Consider the following 20,717-nt stretch of genomic DNA (forward strand, 5'->3'; position numbering starts at 1 on the left):
GTTTTTTTTTTTCATTTATTTTAGTATTGTTCCACTCAACACGTGTGTGGTCAGAGAACAACTGTTTTTTCCACTTTTATGTGGGTTCCAGGTATCAAACTCAGGTCACTTAACAAGACTCTACCCACTGAGCAGTATCACCAGATTCAACAACTGCTTAAATCACATGGGAGATAATCAGAAAGAGCAAGGAGCAGAGTGGTCTTAAGGAGTCTCAGGATTTTATTGCTGGTCACAAAATGGACTTATATACCATCACGTGAGCCCCTGAGGATCACAAAGCAGTGTGAGGGAGTCAGGCCTCTCCAGGCTAGTTTATAAATCCATTCCTTTTTGTCACTAGACTTCAGCTGGGTAACCCAGACACTAGAGATGGGGCAGGTCCTTCCTAAGAAGGTGCATGCCATGACAACAAAGAGCTTTTAAAGAATTTTCTAGGTGGGACTAGAGCTAACCAGATGCTTGTCAGTCTTGGTCTAACTACTCTGACTGGGATAGATCCTTATGAGCACCCTATTTGGGCCCTATTGAAGGTTCTCTAGATTGGCCAGGGTGCAGCTCCGTCTGCCGCCACCCATTGACAAGAGTATCGCTGCTTCCTGACAGTCTCCTGGACACTCACTCAGGCTTGGGGACCTCCTTTAATCCTGGCCCTTGACCCACCATGGCTTACCCAAGCCCATGTATACAGGCTGGCTGCCCTGTGGGCCCTTTAGGCTGTGCCTGCTTTCCTTGGGGACCTCAGAGACCCACTTTACTCTTTACCCCTGTGTGTTAGGCCCCTGTTCTGGCCACGTCACCTGCTTCCAGGGAGTTGCAGCACTAGCCAGGTCCTGCTCAAGCTTCCCTCTAGAGTGCCTGGCACCAACTAAGCCGATGCCCTTAGAGCAACTTGAAGGTGGACAAATTCTGCTCATACCACAGTGTTCAGGTCTCTAGCCAGCTGCATATGCTGAAACACTCATCAGTACGTGCTTACACTCTTACTCTTCACTGTAGAGGAATCCCCAGATGGTGCTAGAACCTGAAACCCAGGTCAGGGACTGGACAGAGACTGAACAGAGGCCAGCGCTCGCATGCGGTTTAATTGTGGGAAGGGCACAGCATCAAGAGCAGCATTTTTACCAGGCTGGTGTAAAAATCAGTCCAGACATGGTTCTTCACACTGACAGCTGCAGCAAATTCAAAACCCAAGCAGCAATTTCAATCTTTTCTTGGAAAACAAATACAGTCAGTGCCCGGTGCGGTCCGCAGGGTCAGGTTGGCCCTGCATCATGGGTGCAGCCGGGGGTGCTGGGGACCAAGGGCATGGGCTACAGTGTCTGCTGGGGTCCTCATTCCCCGGGAACCAGCCCTCTCCATACCCTGCCCTGCAGTGGGCAGGGCCAGGGCCAGGATAAAAAGGGGCTCCAGCCAGCAGCCTGTGTATGGTGGGTCTGGAAACTTTCCCAGGAATTTGCCCCACATGGCTTCTGCCATTTTAAGGGGTTCTAGAATGAGCCCTGGGGGTCTTTCCCAGCAATGCAATAAATATGAGAATTTAAGGAGAAACAACCATGTGGCGAAAGCCACGTGGCAGAAAAGGCTCAGTTTGGCTCCTGCTGGCCTCCACTGACTCTTCACAGACCAGGGTGTCTCCAAGTCAGTGGCTCTGGGAACCCCACTAGGTGGCTGGGACACATGTGATGGTCCTGTTTCTAGCAGCCACCAAGGGAGGGGATGGTGCTGGGCCACTAGGAGCAGGGGTCCCACCAGCAGGACCCTCCCCAGTTCCTGCATTTAGGTGTGGGGGTTGGAGCATCTCTGGTGGCGGGTGTGGAGCGTGGCTTCATGGTAGGCAGGTCTAGCCCTCCCGTACACTCACGCGAGGTTCAGCCAGGGAGCTGTGGATGATGTTGATGATAGACTCCAGGCCACTGCCTTCCAGCAGCGTACGGTGGTCACCCTCAATGATGTGCACAGACACCTTCCCGTCGCACACCTGCAAATATGCACATCTCACTCTGTGACCACCATCAGCCATCACACCCGTGGCAAGCACACTTGCCTCACCTGCCCCACTCACCTGAGAGAGGTTGTAATCAGCACCCAGGTCCTCACCATAAGTACCACCTGTCTTGGCACGCAACAGTGTCACGTTGCCATGGTACTTGGCCTTGGGTTTATACTGATCAGCTGCTCGCAGCTTGTGGTAGAAGGACTGGGCAGCAAAGCTCAGTTCACGGCGGTCCAGGTCTTGGTGGCTTTTGGTGATGAGGTCCACAGCAGCAGTCACCCGGTCCTCCAGGCTTTTCAGTGGTAGCAGGGCCTCTAGCACCTACAGGGAAGAGGTCTGAGCATGGGGGTGGGGCCACAGACTACCTCGCCTTCCACTGGGGAGATGGGGTTCTAAAGCACCCCAATCTCCCTGGTCCATGTCAAAGGTGCACAGACCCCAATTCTCAGCTCCAACCTCGCCTTTCCTGCCCACTCTGGGGTGTCTCCTGGCCCACCTTGTTGTGCTCTGCATCAGTGAACTGCTTTATGAAGAAGCATATGGCCTCAGCCTCAGCCTCGGCCTCACAGCCTGGGGTCATCTTTGCCCGATAGCTCTGCCAGGGGAAGAGAGATTGCTGCAGCAGGCACTGAAGTGACAGGACCCTCCCTGAAGCGTGTTCAAATCCAAGACACAGGAGGCAGCACTCAGGACCAGTTGGCCCAGCTCTTACCTGGGTGTAGGCCAGTACGTAGGTGTGTGAGCCGTCAAACAAGAAGAGGCTGTTGTGGGTGGGGGCTGGGCCCTGCTGGGCCTGCAGCTGAGAGCACATCTCGAAGGCCACACAGGCCCCAAAGGAGTACCCAGCCACTCGGTAGGGCCCCTCCGGCTGCACCTGCTTGATGCAGTCAATGTAGTAGGCGGCCAGGTTCGGAATGCTGTCCAGAGGTGCCGCTGTAATGACAGCAGAGGGCTCAGCAATTAGTGAGAAACGGAGGCCCAAGGCAGCAAGCACTGCTCCAGCATGTGCACAGTACCTTGGGTGCACTGCAGACCGTAGGTGGGCACACTGAGCTTGGCAGCCAGGCTGTGGAACACAGTGGTGGAGCCTTCAATGGGATGCACCAGGAACAGAGGCCGCTCAGAGTTCTGCACTGAGTTGAGTCGTGTTAGGGTAGGGCCCTCTGGGTTCACCAGCAGGATGCTCAGGTTCAGCTGGGTCTGCTTCAGGGCTGTGTCATTCTTGGAGGCTGTCATCTCTGTAATGACAGAGGATAGAGGCTAGCCTTGGCACGTGGACTCTGGTGCACTTGTGAGGATGTGCATCTGTGTACTAGGCATTGGTCCCAAGTGCCCTTGGTAAGGACAGTGCTGCTGCCTCCAGTACTGGATGCTGATGAGACACACCAGGACCCTCTCACAGCCTGCTGCCTGGTACGCACCACTAGCTGAGCCAGCCTTGGAGGACAGTTCCTGTAGCTTCCGAAGTGTGAGCTGCCGCACCTCACGCATGGGCAGCACCAGATCATGTTCATGTTCCAGGATCTGGCGTACTTCCACACCCATGAGCGAGTCCAGGCCGAGGTCCGCCAGCGAGCTGTCCAGGTTAATAACTGCCAGGTCTCGGATGCCTGCCAAAGGGGATTACTTAGACCAAAGGGTCATTATTTAGAAGGGGATGTGGGGGACAACCTAGACATAGGAACCAGGTACAGGCTGAGAGTGCTGAGCCCAGGACAGGTCCATTTATCTCTCCAAACAACCATCACTATAGGCACAGCTCCCCGCATCACTGCCCATCACCCAGGACAGCACTCAGACCATGTAACCCTGTCCTCTGCCTCTATAGATGGGAAAACTACGGCTCAGAGAGCTAGGAAGGTCCCTGAAGTTGGCTCACCTAGGATGTGTGCTACGGCCTTCACCAGATCCCTCTGGGCTCCACCATCACCATGGGCCACAGCTTTCTTCTCAGCCAGCACAAAACTACTCAGGACCGCATGAGGCTGATTCAGGAAGAGGTCCAGCACCTCCATGCAAGAGGTGATACGCTGCGGCAGTGTGCCACCGATGACCGTGTCATTGGTGCCCATCGCTTCCAGGACAATGCCCACATCACCAATGGCACCCCACTGCACGGCAAGGCCTGTGAGCAAGGGAGGCAGTGGGTCAGGTGCTTTGGTGAGTGTGTGAAGCCACAAGCAGAGAGGGGCTGGGCAGAGGAGGCCCACCTGGGAGGCCATCATGCTGGCGCTGCTCACATATACGCTCCATGGCAGAGTTGGCGAAGCCGTAGTTGGTTTGGCCAGCATTACCACGCCCACAGCTTACAGATGAGAAAGCCACAAAGTAGTCCAGCTCAGGGCAGGCTTCCCGGGTTGCCCTGTGGGTGTTCATGTCACTTTATCAGGCCCAAAACCTCTCCAGGGCAGTCCAGAGAAGGCCACAGGTGGCACAGCCTTGCCTCCCCCAGACTCCCAGGTCCAGCATGGACCAAATACAGGTGGGATCATATAAATATATATGCTAAATGGAAGTACTGCCCACCTGTCGAGGTTCAGGGTACCATTGTATTTGGGCTTGTTGACATCCTGGAAGAGCTCTGGCGTCTGGTTCTCTAGCATAGCGTCTCTCAAGACCTGGGAGAAAGGGTTTTAGTGCTGCTGAAGCTCTGGGGTTCTACCCCATTTAGCAGCTACCCTGGGTCTCAGGCTTTGGAGGTATCTGGAGCCCAGGATGCCTTTCTCACCATGGCCAGGTTGAAGACACCTCCAACAGGCCCAAGCTTTGTGGCTTCGGTGACGAGAGCACGAGCCCCCTCCAGTGAGCTGGCATTGCTTGTTGACACCAGCACGTGTACACCCTGGCGCCTCCACTCTCGAACCTGCTTGGCTTGGTAGCCTGTGGGACACAGGGCTGTGGGGCTGCACGAGGAGAGGGGAGTGCCTACAGCCCCTCCCAGGACACCTTCCACCAAAGGGAAGCCGGCATCACCAGCTGCCCCGGGTACCCCTACTTGCTTACCTGTGCGGATTCCAGACCGGGAAGTCAGCACAAGCCTCTGGGCTCCCCGAAGCACGAGCCACCGGGCCAGCTCCAGGCCAAAGCCACCTAGGCCACCAGTGATGATGTAACTCTTGTGGGCCGGGCAGAAGGTCTTGGAGACAGCGGAAATCAGGGTGGGCTGAGCCCCCGGCAGCACAGCCTCTGGCTCCTCCTCACGCACCTGCAGATAAACAAGAGTGGCAAGGACCATCGAGATGGCTGAGCAGCTGGCGGTGCTTCTATCCAGCCGCATGACCCGAGTTTGATCCCCGAGACACACGCGGGAGAGAGCCAACTCCTACAAGTTGTCCTTTAGCCTCCACACACGTGCCGTGGCATGCACATACCACATAAGTGAATGTAATTAGAGAAAACAAACTCTGCAAGCCAAAGCCAGGGCACGCACCCAAGGGCCTCACCTTACCTGGACAAGGACTTTGCCAATGTGTTTCCCCTGGGCCATGTAGCGGAAGGCGTCTTCCACCTGGGCCTTAGGAAACACCGTGCACCTCAGGGGCTTCACGACCCCATCCCGGATGCCAGCCTGCAGCAGGGCTGCGACCTCCCGCCAGCTGTCGTTGGCCTCCTCAAAGAGTGCGTCCAGTAGGATGCCATGGAAAGTGACGTTCTTCAAGAAGATAGCCATGCCTGAACGGGAGAGTCATGTTCACTGGTGGAGACCCCAGACCCCCGCACCGGCCCCCACTCCTGCCCCCAGGACTACTAACCCAGGGGGTGGTTGTTAGAAAGATCAAATTTGCCAATCTCTAGGAAGCGACCGTGCTGAGCCAGGCACCGCACACTGGCCTGTAGCTTCTCTTCTGCCAGGGAGTTGAGGACCAGGTCGACCCCTGTGGTGGCAACAGGTCCTCTTGGTCATGCGGGATCGTCCATTCCTCAGGGAGAGGGCTAGACTGACTGCATGAACCACCCTCAGGCAACGGCCCGGGTGGGTACTTACCTCTGCCACCTGTATGTAGTAACACATGCTGCTCAAATGATGTGTCTCGTGAGTTGGCAAAGCTCGTGCCGTCAAGCTGGGGGAACCTGGCCTGGAGGTATGCTCGCTTCTCAGCTGAGCCTGTCAGGGGAGGGGCCCTAGTGAGCTTATGCCACGGAGCTCAAGAAGGTCTGAGGGCTTGGGAGGGGCAGGGACCTTACCCACAGTGGTGAAGACTCGGCAGCCCAGACTGAGGGCAATGGAAATAGCTGCCTGGCCCACACCACCTGAGCCCGAGTGGACGAGCACTGTCTCTCCAGGCTTCACCCGCCCACGTACCACTAGGGAGTAGTAGGCAGTGGTGTAGACGACAGGCACAGAGGCTGCCTCCTCCAGGGTCCTGAGGGACAGCACAGAATCAGTCTGGCCACCAACTAAGGTCACGTTATCCCCCAACTGCAGCCAGCCCACTCACCAGCTGGAGGGTACTTCCCAGAGGAAGTCTGGCGACAACAGGACTGAGGTGGCCAGGCCTTCTGCGGGCACGAGCCCCATCACACGCCGGCCGCACCTATCACGGCCTGAGAATTCCATGCCCAGCATGCAGTCCCGGCTGGCCCATTTTCCTGTAGGTAGACAGAAGGGAGGCTCATTTAGCACTAAGAGTTCCATCTTTAAGACAGGTTGTTGAGGGTACAGGGTACAAGTGTAGGCCCTGGTGTCGGGGAACACCTCTCTTCCCCAGGACGGTTTGCACATACACTTTCCTGACTCCCAGCCACCCAGTCACACCAAGACCCCATCCTGGCTGGCACCTGGGATGGCATCGGGGGACAGCTTGCCCGTGGCTAGCATGATGTCTCGGAAGTTGAGTGAGGCATAGTAGACAGTGCAGAGCTGTGTCCCTGGGCTGGTGAGCTGGGCGTGTTTCAGGGGGGAGCAGACCCAGCGGATAGAGGCAAGGTCCCCCCGGGTGAGGACATTTACGAAGGCATGTGCTGTCTGCTCCTCAGGCTTGTCTAAGGCAAAAGGAAACAAAGATGCCACAGAGCCTACCTGGCCAGGCTCTCTGACCCCCCAACTCCTCCTCGGCCTGGCAAGTGTGGAGCAGCAATGGACTCACCCTGCTCTAACAGGAAGTGGCGGAAGGCACCCCAGGCCCCATCGCGGTACACGTTCATCACCAGGTCATTCTCCAGCACCTTCTGTAGCTCTGAAGAGCCAGGGTCCAACTTAGGGACATGAGATGTGCTGCTGAGGTTGGACAGCAGGATGCACCTGTGGGACAAAAAGGAAGGACACCAAAGGTGGGTGGGATCGAGGGAGCAAGGGATCGAGGGAGCGTAGGTGCCTCTCAGGGTCTCTCCTACCGAATCCGGTGTCCACCAGGCTCTTTGCGGAGACAGTTCACCAAGCCTACAACACCTGAGGTAGGGCAATCCATGGCTGTTAGCCACACAGGCTGGGAGGAAGATGTGGCCAGAATGCTCTGCAGGACAAAGAAGGGTCAGCCTCTAGGAGGGTCCCATGCCAGGGCAAGGAAAGGTACCCAGTCCCAAGGCCTGACCTTCAGAGAGTCCACCCACTGGAAGCTGGCATCTTCCACAGGTAGGAAGATGGGGTTGTCCTGCAGCATGGCTCGGCGGCACAGGAAGAGCGCAGTACCATAGAAGGACTTCTTCAGGCCCACCAGGTGCAGCCCCTTCCTTGAGAACAGGCTCTCCCACTCTTCCTATGTGTATGAGGTCTTGTATAAGTGCTGAGCTGGCGGGGCCATACTCAGCCCTCACCTGCCCTGCATGCCCAGCAGCAGTACCTGGCTTAGGAAGCTGAGCCCAGGCTGCACCGCAGAGGGGAGACAGGCCAAGGTCTCCCCAAGGGAATGACCTTTGAGCACTGTGTGCATCAGCAGGAAACCACCTTCCTTGAGGGCAGCTACCATGTTGCTCAGGGCCAAGGCTGGGTCGCTCAGAGTGGTCACTGCACAGTTGCACACCAGGAGGTCAAGTGCACCCAGGCTGCTGGGCGCAGGATCCTCAGGGTTCCACTGGCCCTGAGCAATGTCATACTGCTGCAGCTTGGCCTGGACATCCTTCAGTGCCTGCGGGTGCTGGTCAGTGGCTGTATATTCCAGCTGTAGCATAGGCTGGGTGTTCAGCAGTGGCGGGATACGGGAATACAAGTGACCTTGTCCAGCCAGCACCTGGGGTAGGGGAACATCTTAGATCTGCTGCCTCTAGGAAGCAGCAAAAACCTGGGGGCTGGATAAGCATCTCTGGGCTGTTCTTTCTACCCTCCAAGTCCGTCTACAATGTCCCAACTTGGAACCCAAGGCATCCAGGATTCTTTCCCAGAAGTCTTCCTTCTGGTATCTCATCCCCTGGGCTGGGAGGGGTGAATTTCCCACAGTCTTTAAGGTGGAACAACAAAAGCAGAGAGACCCCAGAGATCTGCTGCATCACGACTGCCTGCTCTTGAGTTCGGTCTGAGATTGCCCGGCTCCATGCATATGTACAGCTCATCTACCTTCCCAGCACCCACCTCCACCACTTTCATCTTGAGGGTGGGCAAGTTCTCCAGGGCTGTGTCTACGCAGGCCTTGAGCGCCTGGGCATTAAGGAGGCCACTGATCAGAGGGTCTTCTGGCAGCAGGACTCTTTCTTGGGCCAGTGCCTCGCCTAACTCCAGCTGCAGGTTCCCATTGAGCTGCAGCTGGCAAGCAGCAGCCAACAGCCGAGGCAGTGCGTGCTGCGGAGGGTCCTCTGGCCCAGGCACAGTCAGCTTCAGCCCGTGCTGGGCGGCCTTGGTCTGCAGAGCCTGTGCCAGATCTGGGAGGGAGAAAGGCCTATGTTCTCCAAGGCCTCCAGCCAACTTCCAAGACCCATTCCCCAGCTTGTCCATAGGACAAGACAACAGCTAGAGGGACAGCAGCCGGATGAAGGGAGGACACAACAGAATGCTGCCGCCTAGCCACAGTGTAAGCCCACTGAAGGTAGGCTCTAGTCTGGGTTCCTCAGGGAGAGGGGCTGCCTTACCCTTGCACAGCTGCAGCTCTCTCTGTAGGGCAGGGCTCTCAGACAGGCACTCAGCCTCCACGTGGGGCGTGAAAATGAATTTTTCCAGGGTGGGAACCAGCTGTTCTTGCTGCCGCCGTGGGGCCGCTGTTGTGTGCAGTCCTGAGATGTGGACACCACCAGACACCGTGCTGCCCAGACAGAGGCTTGTTGTCACATCAGCCACTACGGAGACACACTGGTCAGTGTAGGCAACACCCAGCCAGGACACAGGTGAACAGAGCTAGGGCCAGAGCTACCTTGATTCTCCCCCTCCAGCGTGTACACCTTCTGTAGGTGGGTTGCAGGGTCGATGTGGATGGATGTCACACGGGTAGGCAGCCGCAGACTCTGCTGGCTGACACCCAGAATGGACATCTGCAGCATTGTGTCCAGGAAGGTCACCCAATTGTCTTTCCAGAGCAGCTTGCCGTGTTTGCCTGCAGCAGAGGAGCTGGGTCAGGACTCCAGATCTCATCTGCTCCAGGAGCCTCTACTTCCTCCCTGTCTACCCTGCCTCCCAGCAGGAGATGGCCCAGTGAGAAATGGCTCCTGGTAATCATGCTGACTCCAGATGCTCTTGCCCACCTTCAAGGCTGGCCTCAAAGATGCCCTGGAAGTGAGGGCCATAATCGTATCCACGCAGCCGCAACTCCTTGTACACTTCTGCCCGGGTCAAGCGGGAGACCGGTGCAGACTCAGGGGTGTTCAGATCTTCTTGGGGGTCGAATAGCTTGGAGTCAGGGTCTTCCCACTGGTACACTTTCCCTGTAGGAGACAGGGCAGCAGGGGGACCTGAGCATGGGGCAGGGCAGGCTAGGAGCTGGGGTCCCCAGCCCCACAGGCCCAGCCAGGTCCCACTCACCACTCACTATCAGGTTGCCATTCTCAGACACTTCAAAGGCACGGGAGGCCTCTAGCAGCCGCACCTCCAGAGGCACAGTCCCTGCAGAGAAGGAAGGTCAGAGCAGAGGCACCAACAATCCCAGCAGCCCCTACTGAAGATGCCTCTTACCTGTCCTGGGGAGTATGGTGGCCTGATGAAGGATTACATCCTCAAACACCACAGGAGTCTCTTCTAGGGACAGGCCCAGGCTGCGAGCCAGTGTCCTCCACACCAGGCACAGGTAGCCAGTGCCAGGGAAGAGGACCCGGCCATCAATGCAGTGGTCTACCAGGTAGTGGTCAGGAGACTCAGGACTGGCATCTGTAAGGAACAGAGACCTCAGCACTGGCCCACATACCTGGGAAGGAACCTACCCACCACGAGGTCCTGCTCACCGATGTTGTAGACTGTAGCAGAGGAGGAACTGGAACCATTGGGGAAGTCTTCAGCAGCTGGGACATCCCAGGTCTGACTATGGTCCCACTTTATGTGAGGGGAGATGAGGGGAGTCCCTCGGGGTGCCGGGAACTCCACAGGTGGGAACAAGGCATTAGGGTTGACGTCAATGCTGGAGAAAAGGGGGCTGAGTGACATGCCTGGCCCTGAGGTCTGAAACACCTGTTGCTCCGTTTGTTTCAAGACCCCAAGACAGCCAAGCTGAGGACCAGAGCTGAGCTAGGCCAACAGCAGCCCTTCTCATGGAGGGTGGTGTGGGCCCCCATGGGAGCAGCAGGAAGGAGGGGGACCTACCCTGTGAGATGCACCTTGCCAAGGTTGGTGAGGAAGAACTCCAAGTTATCTTTATGGTCCCTCTTCATCAAGGGGATGATGGTGCAGCTAGACTTCACACCCCGCTTCAAGACAGCCTATGCATGGCAAAGAAGGGCTAGGCTTTGATCTCTTCCATGCCATAGTCATCTTCTCCACTGACTGGCAGGCTGCTGTGCCCCTTTCCCAGGCAGACCAGGTGCTCACCTGCAATAGTGCATGGGGTGCAATCTCCAGCAGCACGGCATGCTCAGGGACATGCCACAGTGCTTCCTGGAAGAGCACGGGGCTCACCAAGTTGTTGACATTGTACTCAGCAGAAGATGTGCGGGCCAGGCTGCTCTGCCACTGGGCCTCAGGAATGGAGGTGCTGAGCCAGCGAGCTGAGCGTGGCCGTGGTTCCCGGATCACCTGCACACAGGAGCTTGGTTAGCAAGTGAAGTGAAGTTACCACACCCTCGGGTCTATGTATCCAGCCAGGTACTTACCTTCTTAAGGGCCTGCAGCAGCATGGGGGCAATGCCTTCCATGAAGTAGGAGTGGAAGGCAAGGCCACCCGTCCTCACCTCCTTGGCAAACACACCCTCTTGCTTCAGCTGCTCCACAAACTCACTCACTGCAGCCTGCAGGCATCAAGGCTAGTGGTCAGACGGGCTTGAACTTGCTCTCCCTTGTCAGGTACAGTCAGTCCACCCAGCTTAGGCCTCACGCAGAGGGCCTGGGACAAGTGTAGTTCACCAGCTGGGCCCTTCAGAACTTGGTAGACAGACTGAGGAGGGCTTGCCTCCCACGTAGGGCCAGGGCAAAGAGCAAGGGACATAAGTCCTTCTATGGTTGCAGGGCCCACCTGAGGTCCAGAGATGGTCACAGTGTCCTCAGAGTTGTGGCAGGCAGGCACTACACCAGAGGGGCAGCGCTGTTTACATTCCTCCCAGGACAAACCTGCAATCAGAGTGGCTAGCCTCAGAGCAGGTCCCCGCCCATCCTGCTGGACCAAGGAGGATTCTGCCCTGAGCACCACTTTGGGCCAAGGGTGTTGGTGGAATGACACAATGACAGCCTCAGAACTGGCCTTCCCAGGGCCGCGTCTGATCTCAAGAGGAGGTGTCATTATGGAGTTAGTGTAAGAAGGGAGCCAGGTCTCACTTCAGAAATGACACCTCAGGGGTGTCAGGGATAAGTAATGGAAGGGCTGGGCAATGAACACCCAGGGTCAATAAGTAGCTCTTCGCAGCTCCTTGACCCTCATCTCATGTGTGTGGTGTTTTCATACCTTGCTCAGGCCTATAGGCTCAACAGAACTGAGCAGAGTGACCTCTCCCCTTGTATCCCCACTTCTCCCACCAAGAAGGCAGCTGACTGTTTTGAAGGACCCCGAACAGAAAACCCTTCCAAGAAGATCCTGGTGCCTAATGAGGTTGGGGTCCTGGGAGGATACCTACCAACAGCTGCCATGGACCCGGGTGGGAGGCGGGCCTCCTTGATGCACTGGCCTCTCCAGTAGGCTGCAAGCACAGCCTCACTCTGGGAGAGACAGCCATCGGCATAGCCACAGGCAACCTCTCCCAGAGAGTGCCCAATGATGCCATCAGGTTTCAGTCCCACAGAGGTCAGCAGGTCTATGAGGGCAATCTGGGGATTGGAGACATAGGTCATGTCACATAGCCCCTGGACCACTAGGCTGATGATCCCTAACAGTAAGGTGCACACCCAGCATACCAGGCCTCCTGGGAAGGGTACATGTTGGGTGCCTGCACACTGGACAGGGCCAGGACTGTGTGATCCTGGGGAGTATATATAGTTCCTTGCTTCTGAGCGTGACTTAGCTGGTGACTTACCTGGATGGCAGTGAGGCTCACAAAGGCATGCACGATATCATCAAAGGTGCTTTCATCTGTGCTCAGCAGCAGGTCTGACACTTTTACTCCCAAAGGTTTCACAGCCTCATCAGAGCGCAGAATAGATTCACGGAAGCTGTCCAGGCGCATGAGGCTCAGCCCCATTCCGCGCCACTGTGTGCCCATCCCTGTCCCAGAAAGCTTATCAGGGCCACAGCATGGCCACCTACCAGCATTGCCCTCAAGAAAGGGGACCCACCCCCCTTTGAGAGCCAGAAGCAAGTGGCAGGCTCACCTGAGCAGATGAACCAGAGGGGGCGCTTGCTGGCAGGGACTTGTTGCACTTCCTGGACATCTCCCTCAACACCCAGCACAGTATAACCCCTGAAGGGCATGGCTGCTGTAGGAGTAGCTGCAATGTCATTGAGCATGCTCACAAAGGCCAAGTCCTGGCTGTGCTGGTGGCCCTGTTCCAACAGGCCCTGCACTGCCTCTACAGTCCGTCCACTAGCGTGCAGTAAATGGGGAAGGGCAGCATGTGGGGCAGGTGCAGGGGCCTGCTGTGTGTTCGGCTGGAGGATGATGTGAACGTTGGCACCTCCAAAGCCAAAAGAGTTGATGCCCACATTGCCACCACGAACAGGCAGGGGCCTGTCTACCACCTGCAGCCGGCCATCAAGAAGGGCTGGGATTTCAGGGTTGGGGTTGTGGAAATGCAGGTTGGGGGCCCAAACCCCATGCTCCAGGGACAGCAGCACCTGCAGCCAGAACACATGGTTAGTGGGCAGCGGACCCCAGCCAAGTGTGTCTACCTAGGGCCCATGTGCTGTGGTATTGGGCACAAAGACCCTTGTCCTCTCTGGCCTTGTGCCCTCACTGGTTTTCTGTATCACCAAGTTGAGGGGCTGCAGGCCTGAACACAACCCCCCTCCCCAGGCAGGCACAGAAGCCCAGAGATGGGTCTTCCAGACAACCATACATGCCTTCCAATGCAGAAACAGGTAGGTGTGCAGGGTCACCCAGCAGGAAAGGGGACGCCAGAGCAGATGCTGGCTCACCCTTCCTTTCCCATCACAGAACAAGGCACTTCGCTGAACCTGGCCACCTAGATACTTCCTCAGAACTCTACCCATCCTTTTCGCAGCCAAGTCTTTCCTTTGGCCAGAAGCTACACAACTCAGCACATTGACCACACCACAGGGCATGTGCCCTGAGGGTAGTCTCATCCTCCCTGCCATCTCAGCCATGGGTCGTTAGTAGGCAGGCAGGAGCCCCAAGGTGGGTCAAGTGGTGGTCAGTACACACTATCCAAGTAACAGACTTCTGACTCAGAGAGCCCAGCCTGCTCACCTTAGTCAGAGCCGCAAGCCCCGAGGCAGGCTCAGGGTGTCCCATGTTGGATTTGGTTGATCCAATTAACAAAGGACCCTGGCGGGAGGCACACAGGGCTCGCACGATGCTGTTCAGCTCCTGGGGGTCACCCACCTGCGGGGAACAGAGTAAGTTAAGGCTGTAGCCAGGAATCTATCTAGTGAGGGCAGGAGTCAGGTATGGGCCAGAAAGGGCTTTCACCTTGGTGCCCGTGCCATGGGCTTCAATGTACTCAAGGGACTCAGGGGCCAGACCAGCTGGCTGATACAGAGAGTGGATGAGTTGTTCCTGGGCTTCTCCAGAGGGGAATGTCACGCCTAGGGTAGATGGGGTACTGGTGTGGTATCAAGCCTTGAATACTCCACCTCCCCATTTCTTGTGACCCATGCTCTTTTCCCTCTGTGCCCACCTTGTTCCTTGCAGCCATCTGTGTTGGTGCCAGCATTCAGTATAGTGGCATAGACCCGCCGGGCCAGGGACTTCTTCGTCAGCAGAACTGCCACCACAGCCTCAGCGCGACAATATCCATTTCCTAGGGCGGACCAACACCTCAGCCAGGTGCTCTGGGATAATGGGGTGTATGTGTGTATGTGTGTGGGGGGTGGTTGTGTATGTGTGTGTGTAGGTTGTGTATGTGTGTGTGTAGGTTGTGTATGTGTGTGTGTAGGTTGTATATGTGTGTAGGGAGGTTGTGTATGTGTGTATGTGTGTGTGTGTAGGTTGTGTATGTGTGTATGTGTGTGTGTGTAGGTTGTGTATGTGTGTATGTGTGTGTGGGGTTGTGTACGTGTGTGTGTGTGTGTGTGTGTGTAGGTTGTGTATGTGTGTGTGGGGAGGTTGTGTATGTGTGTATGTGTGTGGGGGGAGGTTGTGTATGTATGTGTGTGTGGGGGGAGGTTGTGTATGTGTGTGTGTAGGTTGTGTGTGTATGTGTGTGTGTGTAGGTTGTGTGTGTATGTGTGTGTGGGGAGGTTGTGTATGTGTGTGTGTGTGTACGTTGTGTATGTGTGGGGGGGGGAGGTTGTGTATTTGTGTGTGTGCATATACACTTGCACTCCACACACCTCAGCAGGAGCCAAGATGCCATACTCTGTGTATAGTCTGGAACCCTGCAAAGTAGAGCCTAAGGATCCCACCCATGCCAACCTCACCTGAGTCATCAAAGGACCTGCAGGTGCCCTCTGGGCTGAGCATGCCCAGCTTCATGAACTGCACAGAGGTGTTGGGCTTCAGCAGCACGTTGATGCCACCCACAAGGGCAGCGGGGCATTCCCCACTGCGGATGGCCTGATAGGCGTTCTGTAGTGCCAGTAGGCTGGAGGAGCAGGCTGTGTCCAGGGCAATGCTGGGCCCTGTGAGCAAGGGCATAAAGTAGGGGTGGGTGCCCCAGGGCAGACACTGGCCTTGAGCATCCACTCTGCTTTCCCCAGCAACAAGGAAGTCTGAGCCCCAAAGGATTGCCCAGGTGGATGGACACATGCAGGTTAGGCCTATGCCGGGGCTGGGCTGTCCACCTACCTAGGCTGGGAGGAAAACCAACCTTTGAAGTCGAAGAAGAAGGAGAGCCGGTTGGCCATCATCGCACGCTGGCAGCCCACCATGCTATAGCCCAGGAGTGTCTCAGGGTCTCTGCTCAGGGCCTCTGATGCCTCGGAACCACTCACACCCACCCAGACACCAGTGTTGGTTCCTCGGAGTGAGGCTGGGTTGATGCCTGCCAGGGGCAGCAGTAAGGCTCAGTTCTTGGCCACATAGGCTTGGGTGAGAGGGGTGCAATCAGGGGGAACAGTGGGCCCCTAAGGTCTGGGTCAGGCTGCAACCACAGGAAGGACAGAGGACAGCATTGTCTAAAGGCAACTCCTTTGGCCTCTGGTGTCACTGGTGGGTCCCAAGAGCCTACTAGCCAATGAGTTCTCTAGTGCCAAGGGCAGTCTGCCCTAGGACAGGCTGAGATAAGGAGATACAGGGAGACAAAGGCCAAGTGTCCAAGCTGGGAAAGCAGAGGACAGTGGGTAACCCCTAGGGAGCTGTGCCCAGCCTTTGATAGGGCATGGGCAGCCAGACAGGCCCAAGGTGGGGACCTCCATTTTCACCATGGAGGCTGCCAGGGTGGTTACACATCAAATGTAGGGCTAGTTAGCACCTACCAACCTGAAGCTCACTTTCCCCACCAAGCCCAGACACCAACCCACAATGGCTTCCCACTGTGGGGCCTTCTATCCCTGGGAAGGAACATGTCCATGTCCCAAGCGGCAGAATCCAGAATCAGAGACAGCCAGTTGGACAGGGCTATTTCCAAAGCTAGAGGCTGAGCCCCTGCAGAACTACCTGCTGTAAGCCCCGCCCTCAGCTCGAGACCAGCCAGACGTCAGGGAGTGAGGAAACTGGGGTGACAGGGCGCGCCTGGGACACTACTAGTGTGCAGTTGTGAAACTGTGACCACCCAGGGCCCCGCCTCCTGAGCCACTGGACCTAGATCAGGGTTGGGGACATGGCCAGGGGCCTATGCCATGCTTTCCTCTGAGCTCTTGATATCTCAAAGCCAAGAAGATACTATTGTTGTTGCATTTCCTTTTCCTTTTAGAGCGCTGGGGACAAAACCCAGGTTCTTGTGCACACTGGACAAGTGCTCTACCACTGAACTACATACATTCCCCAGCCCTCATTACAGCATTTCTAAAAAGGGCAGGAACACCCCAGTGACCCACCTCCGTCCACAATAGCCTCATAGCTGACTTCCAACAGCAGCCGGAGCTGGGGGTCCATTGTGTGAGCCTGCTTGGGGTGGACCCCAAAGAAGGAGGCGTCGAACTTGGACAGGTCCTTCAGCTTTCCAGACCGCTTGGGCAGCCCATAGAGCCCTGTGGAACATCACAGCCTCTGAAGCCAGGGAGCCAAGGAGCCCTCTTCTTGGGGAAGGCTCCCTGAAAGAAGTGATTGGTGACTCAACCTCACTGTTAATGAGGGGTCCCAAAACACCCACATGTGTGTGGCCCAAAGCAAAACCTGCCACAGATGAGGTTGGTGACTACCCCCTGCTACCTCCAACCCGATGGGAGACCCTCTGCCTGATATGAGGCTGGACAGGCCAGCCTTACGATGCTGACTCACACTTGTCCATCAGGTAGAGCCGCTCTGTGGCTCTATTTTAGGGCCTCGAGCCCATTGGGTGTGAAAGTCAAATCAGCATCTGAGACACCGTCTGCCAGCTCGGGGCACAGGCTGCAGACAGGACTTTCAGAAGGGCCCAGTCCCCTTCTCTTGCCCAGCTTTGGTGTCCTCCATGCAGGACCCAAGCAAGTCACCTGTCCTTTTTTGCTTCTGACTGGTTCTCAACCTCACAGCTATACAGGAATCTCAACAGACACTGCCTCCAGGAAGGGTCTTTGCCATTGACTCTCAATCTGTTCTGCTGCCTGATCCTCAGGGGGCACTCACCGGCCTTCCACCGCCTGTCATCGTCTGTCACCATGTCCACACCACCAATGAGGTTGGCCCAGAACTCCTGCAGGTTCTCTGACTCGGGCAACTTCCCCGACATGCCAGCTATCACCACCTCCTCCATGGCTCTTCTCTGTGGGGAAGGTAGCATGGTGGGCCCCACACAGTCATTCCCAGCTACAGCCACCACATAGTCACCATTGCTCAGTTGGTTAAGATGGGCTGTGATCCACAGGTAGTACCTGAGTGCCCTGACTCTCTGAGAGCAAGGGCTGGGAAAGCCCCCAGTGGAAACGAGGAGGACTCAACCTTTTAATCACTAGATGAGCCGGTGCTCAGGTCTCTTAGCACTGATAGCTACTTCTAAGGTTTTGATCCCTTCCTTTTGTCCAGGATACCGACTTGACCTGGCCTGACCCTACCAGGCCTCGCTGGAGCTACCTGGGACCATATGACCTCCAGGTGCCTACTGGGTACTCCATCTCAAGCTGGCCAAATCAGGAACTTGAAAATACACTTGGAGCTTCCAAGAAGCCGGGTCTGGAGTACTTGAAACCACGCTCTCACCTCAAGCCACCGGGAAGCCGGCGCTTCCCTCTCAAGGTAGGGGTGGAGACCGGGTGCTGCTCAGGGCCAGCAAAGACACCAGGCTTGGTAAGAGAGGGAACAGGCCCGACTACTATTGAGTGCCCAGGTCTGGCAGGGCTGAGGCAAACACAGCCCCTGCCAATGGAGCCCTCCAGCAAGATCCAACCTGGAGCACTATCCCCGCTAGGTGCGGAGCAGGGACAGTCAAAGCCTCTCGCCACTTGGCCGAACACCATATAACCTGGCCGAGGCAGCAGAGAGTCTGCATTAGGTCCTCGGGTCCCTAAGGCCCTTGCCCAGGGCAGTCCAGGCCTTGCATCCGTAGGTCCAACGTGGAGGCTTCCGCGCCACCCCGCCGGCGAGGCCTGGATGGTCCAGGAACTTCCGCTGAGGCCCCTGGGGCCTCGTGCACACCCAGACCCGCATCTGGCCTCTGCAAGCTGGCGCCGGCGTACCACCGCCGCGGCCTCTTGCGCCCTGCCAAAGCCTCCCAGCGCAAGCGAAGGCCCCGGCCCCATCCACGCGGCGCCCAGCCTCCTGCACCGGGGCTGGCGCGGCGCCCACGTGACAGCGGCCCGCCGCGCTGGCCCTCCGCACATCCCTCCCGCGCCCCTCTCGGCCGGACCGCACCACGCAGCCGGGTGGTTGGCCGTCGGAGGGGAGCTGCGGCGCTTTTGTGAGCGCAAGAATGCTGAGGATCGGCGCCCACCTGTCCTCCCACCGGATCCACGGCACCCCGACACCGGCCTGCCGTCCCGGACCCGGGAACGTAGCCGCGTACCTACTGGGCTCTGGAGGCAGACGACAAGCGCGGAGCGCGACAGGAGAACTAGATGGGACGCCGCTGCCGTCTCTCTGGCTCCCTCTAGGCCGCGCCGGCGCTATTTAAACCGCGGCCATCCCCGCGCGGCCACGCCACATGGGCTGACAGCTTGGCTGCGCCGCCCAGGCCAATGAGCGTCGGGGCTGCGCCCCGGGACCCGGCGCGCCGCCGCCGGTGGGGTGATGCCCGCGCGCGCCGCCCCCAGCCGGGACCCTGCGCGGGCGCGCGCTGGAGCAAAAGGAGCGCGCAGCCCCCGCCCGCTTCCGACCCCGCCCCCGGCCTCGCGCAGGCCATGCGGAGCCCATCCCGACGTCCTCATCTCTGCCCTCCCCACCCCACCCCCGCGGCCGGGCCAGGTGTGCACTGTGCGCGCGCAGTGTGGGACGGGCGTGCTTGGTCACACTGGGGACTGCACTGAAGACACCAGGGCCACGCGGGGGCACAGGCCCGTGTAGCCGCGACTCCACGCCGTGATCGTAGCGCGCGCGGAGCTGAGGGGCGTGGTCTGCTCCACATCGAGACCAATTGGGTACCGAAGCTGTTCGCGACGGCCCAATGGAGGCGTGCGGGTGGGCGTTGCTAGGCAATAGGGTGATGGGCCGGCAACAGCGGCTAGGCGCTTCGCGGGCCCCCGCGCAAGCGCGGTCGTTGACCCTGGCGGAGGGCGCCTCCGGCGGGGTTACTACCGGTCATCGTGGCTCAGTTTTCTCGGACACCCTCTCTGTGGCCGCCTTGGAGACCAGGATGCGGGCAGGGACGGGAACAGTGAGCAGGATCAGGAACACTGACACGCGCATGCCGCGGTCTCCGGAGTCCGCTCACGGTCCAGGCGCGGCCATCTGGCGAGCGGGATACCACCCCTCCCCCGCATGGTGGGAACAAAGGAGCTGCTGCGCGCTGCCCTGAGATCCTAGTTTCCGGGACCCTCTCCCTCCCTTTAAATTCCTCTTTTGAAAAGGTCGTCGAAATTGGGGGCGGGAGATGACAAAACCCACCGACAAACTGCACAAGGGCCCGCTTGAATGCCCAGAGAGGTTGCTCCCTTCCCTCCTGTCCTTCCCCTTTAGGCCTAGCCCGCCAAAGAGACACCTCCTTATGGGGCAGTGGCCTTTTTTTTGGGGGGGGGGTGGATTGAGTAGTCCTTGACTGCCTCTCTATAGCTTGGTGCTTCAAAACACCTAGATGCAAAAAGGTGCCAGAGCCTCAGCCTTGCTTGTCAACCCTGGCTTCTAGCTTCCCCAACTTGATTGTCCACCCAGGCTGTCTGTGGAAGGGGGCTAAGCAGGACCCTGAAGGTCAGCCTACAGCTGGCAGGTGCTTTCTGCCCACACGCTTGCCCCCAAATTCTCCCACTACTGCCCCGAGTCTTTAAGGACCATTCCATACCTTGTTGGCATCTTTTGCTGTGATGTGTATTCTACAGAGGTGGAGGGCGAAGGACCCAGGCCCCATACCTGCACTGTCCCTATTCAAGGGTCTTCACTTTGGTGTTCACTGTGGGTGTCTTTAGGTTCAGGGCCAGCCCTAGCAGAGTTCAAAAGGCTTGTGCCTGTGCCAGCCAGAACTGCCCAACCCCACCTCCTGGTGCTTTCAAATATGCTACGTTTGCTTCTTACTGGCCATGCTGCTGGTCAGCCATCAGTGGTCAGCAGGAGTCTGCTCTCTGCACCTACTAGGGACTCAAGTGGAGAGGTTGTAACCCAGGATAGCAGGCTGAATGCAGAATCTGCTAAGGTCAGAGCAGACATCTCTGCTCTCCTTTTCACCCATGGAAGTTGCAGAGCTACATCTCACATACATGTGGCCTAACCAACAAAGAAAGTGCATGTGGTCTGTGGAAAAGCCACATCAGGATGACCTGCCATTGCCCCTGCTGGTCCTGGAAGTACGGTGCACCCAGGGGGCCATCAACCTAGCTGGCTTATTGTAAAGACATCCCATGCTCTCTGCAGATGCACCTGGAGAGAACCCTACTACAAACACACAAGA

At 57.4% G+C, this 20,717-nt stretch overlaps 1 protein-coding gene across 3 annotated transcripts; it reads right to left on the reverse strand.

Moving 5' to 3' along the window:
• Nucleotides 1-204: 204 nt before the first annotated feature.
• Nucleotides 205-18,800, reverse strand: Fasn (fatty acid synthase). Of its 3 annotated transcripts, none has more exons than XM_059272318.1 (43): nucleotides 18,687-18,800; nucleotides 17,315-17,450; nucleotides 16,585-16,737; nucleotides 15,417-15,590; nucleotides 15,028-15,228; nucleotides 14,286-14,408; nucleotides 14,078-14,193; nucleotides 13,856-13,990; nucleotides 12,801-13,263; nucleotides 12,506-12,693; nucleotides 12,110-12,299; nucleotides 11,515-11,609; nucleotides 11,156-11,290; nucleotides 10,875-11,078; nucleotides 10,650-10,765; nucleotides 10,295-10,467; nucleotides 10,029-10,220; nucleotides 9,879-9,959; nucleotides 9,602-9,781; nucleotides 9,274-9,453; nucleotides 8,996-9,199; nucleotides 8,502-8,788; nucleotides 7,777-8,163; nucleotides 7,528-7,692; nucleotides 7,331-7,449; nucleotides 7,084-7,238; nucleotides 6,776-6,979; nucleotides 6,436-6,586; nucleotides 6,182-6,360; nucleotides 5,982-6,101; nucleotides 5,749-5,871; nucleotides 5,445-5,668; nucleotides 5,000-5,201; nucleotides 4,725-4,876; nucleotides 4,523-4,614; nucleotides 4,207-4,358; nucleotides 3,876-4,121; nucleotides 3,418-3,606; nucleotides 3,013-3,234; nucleotides 2,709-2,929; nucleotides 2,493-2,591; nucleotides 2,066-2,317; nucleotides 205-1,981 (listed from the first exon to the last, which is right to left on the reverse strand). In XM_059272318.1, the coding sequence occupies exons 2-43, from the start codon at nucleotides 17,439-17,441 to the stop codon at nucleotides 1,844-1,846; spliced, it is 7,509 nt and encodes a 2,502-aa protein (XP_059128301.1). In that variant the 5' UTR covers nucleotides 17,442-17,450; nucleotides 18,687-18,800; the 3' UTR covers nucleotides 205-1,843. The 3 variants fall into 3 exon arrangements, with proteins under 3 accessions (XP_059128301.1, XP_059128303.1, XP_059128302.1); XM_059272320.1 differs by having other exon boundaries at nucleotides 18,691-18,765; XM_059272319.1 differs by having other exon boundaries at nucleotides 18,615-18,735.
• Between the last annotated feature and the right edge of the window lie 1,917 nt (nucleotides 18,801-20,717).

This window comes from Peromyscus eremicus, chromosome 8a (assembly GCF_949786415.1).
Source record: "Peromyscus eremicus chromosome 8a, PerEre_H2_v1, whole genome shotgun sequence".
NCBI classification, from domain to species: domain Eukaryota; kingdom Metazoa; phylum Chordata; class Mammalia; order Rodentia; family Cricetidae; genus Peromyscus; species Peromyscus eremicus.

Excerpts from the sequence above, each read along its gene's own strand:
- Fasn (XM_059272318.1), bottom strand. The coding sequence starts at position 17,441 with ATGGAGGAGGTGGTGATAGCTGGCATGTCGGGGAAGTTGCCCGAGTCA. Across the intron at positions 10,221-10,294 it reads TGCTACAGTCTACAACATCG|ATGCCAGTCCTGAGTCTCCT; the intron begins GTGAGCAGGACC and ends TGTTCCTTACAG. Across the intron at positions 9,782-9,878 it reads TGGCAACCTGATAGTGAGTG|GGAAAGTGTACCAGTGGGAA; the intron begins GTGAGTGGGACC and ends TGTCTCCTACAG.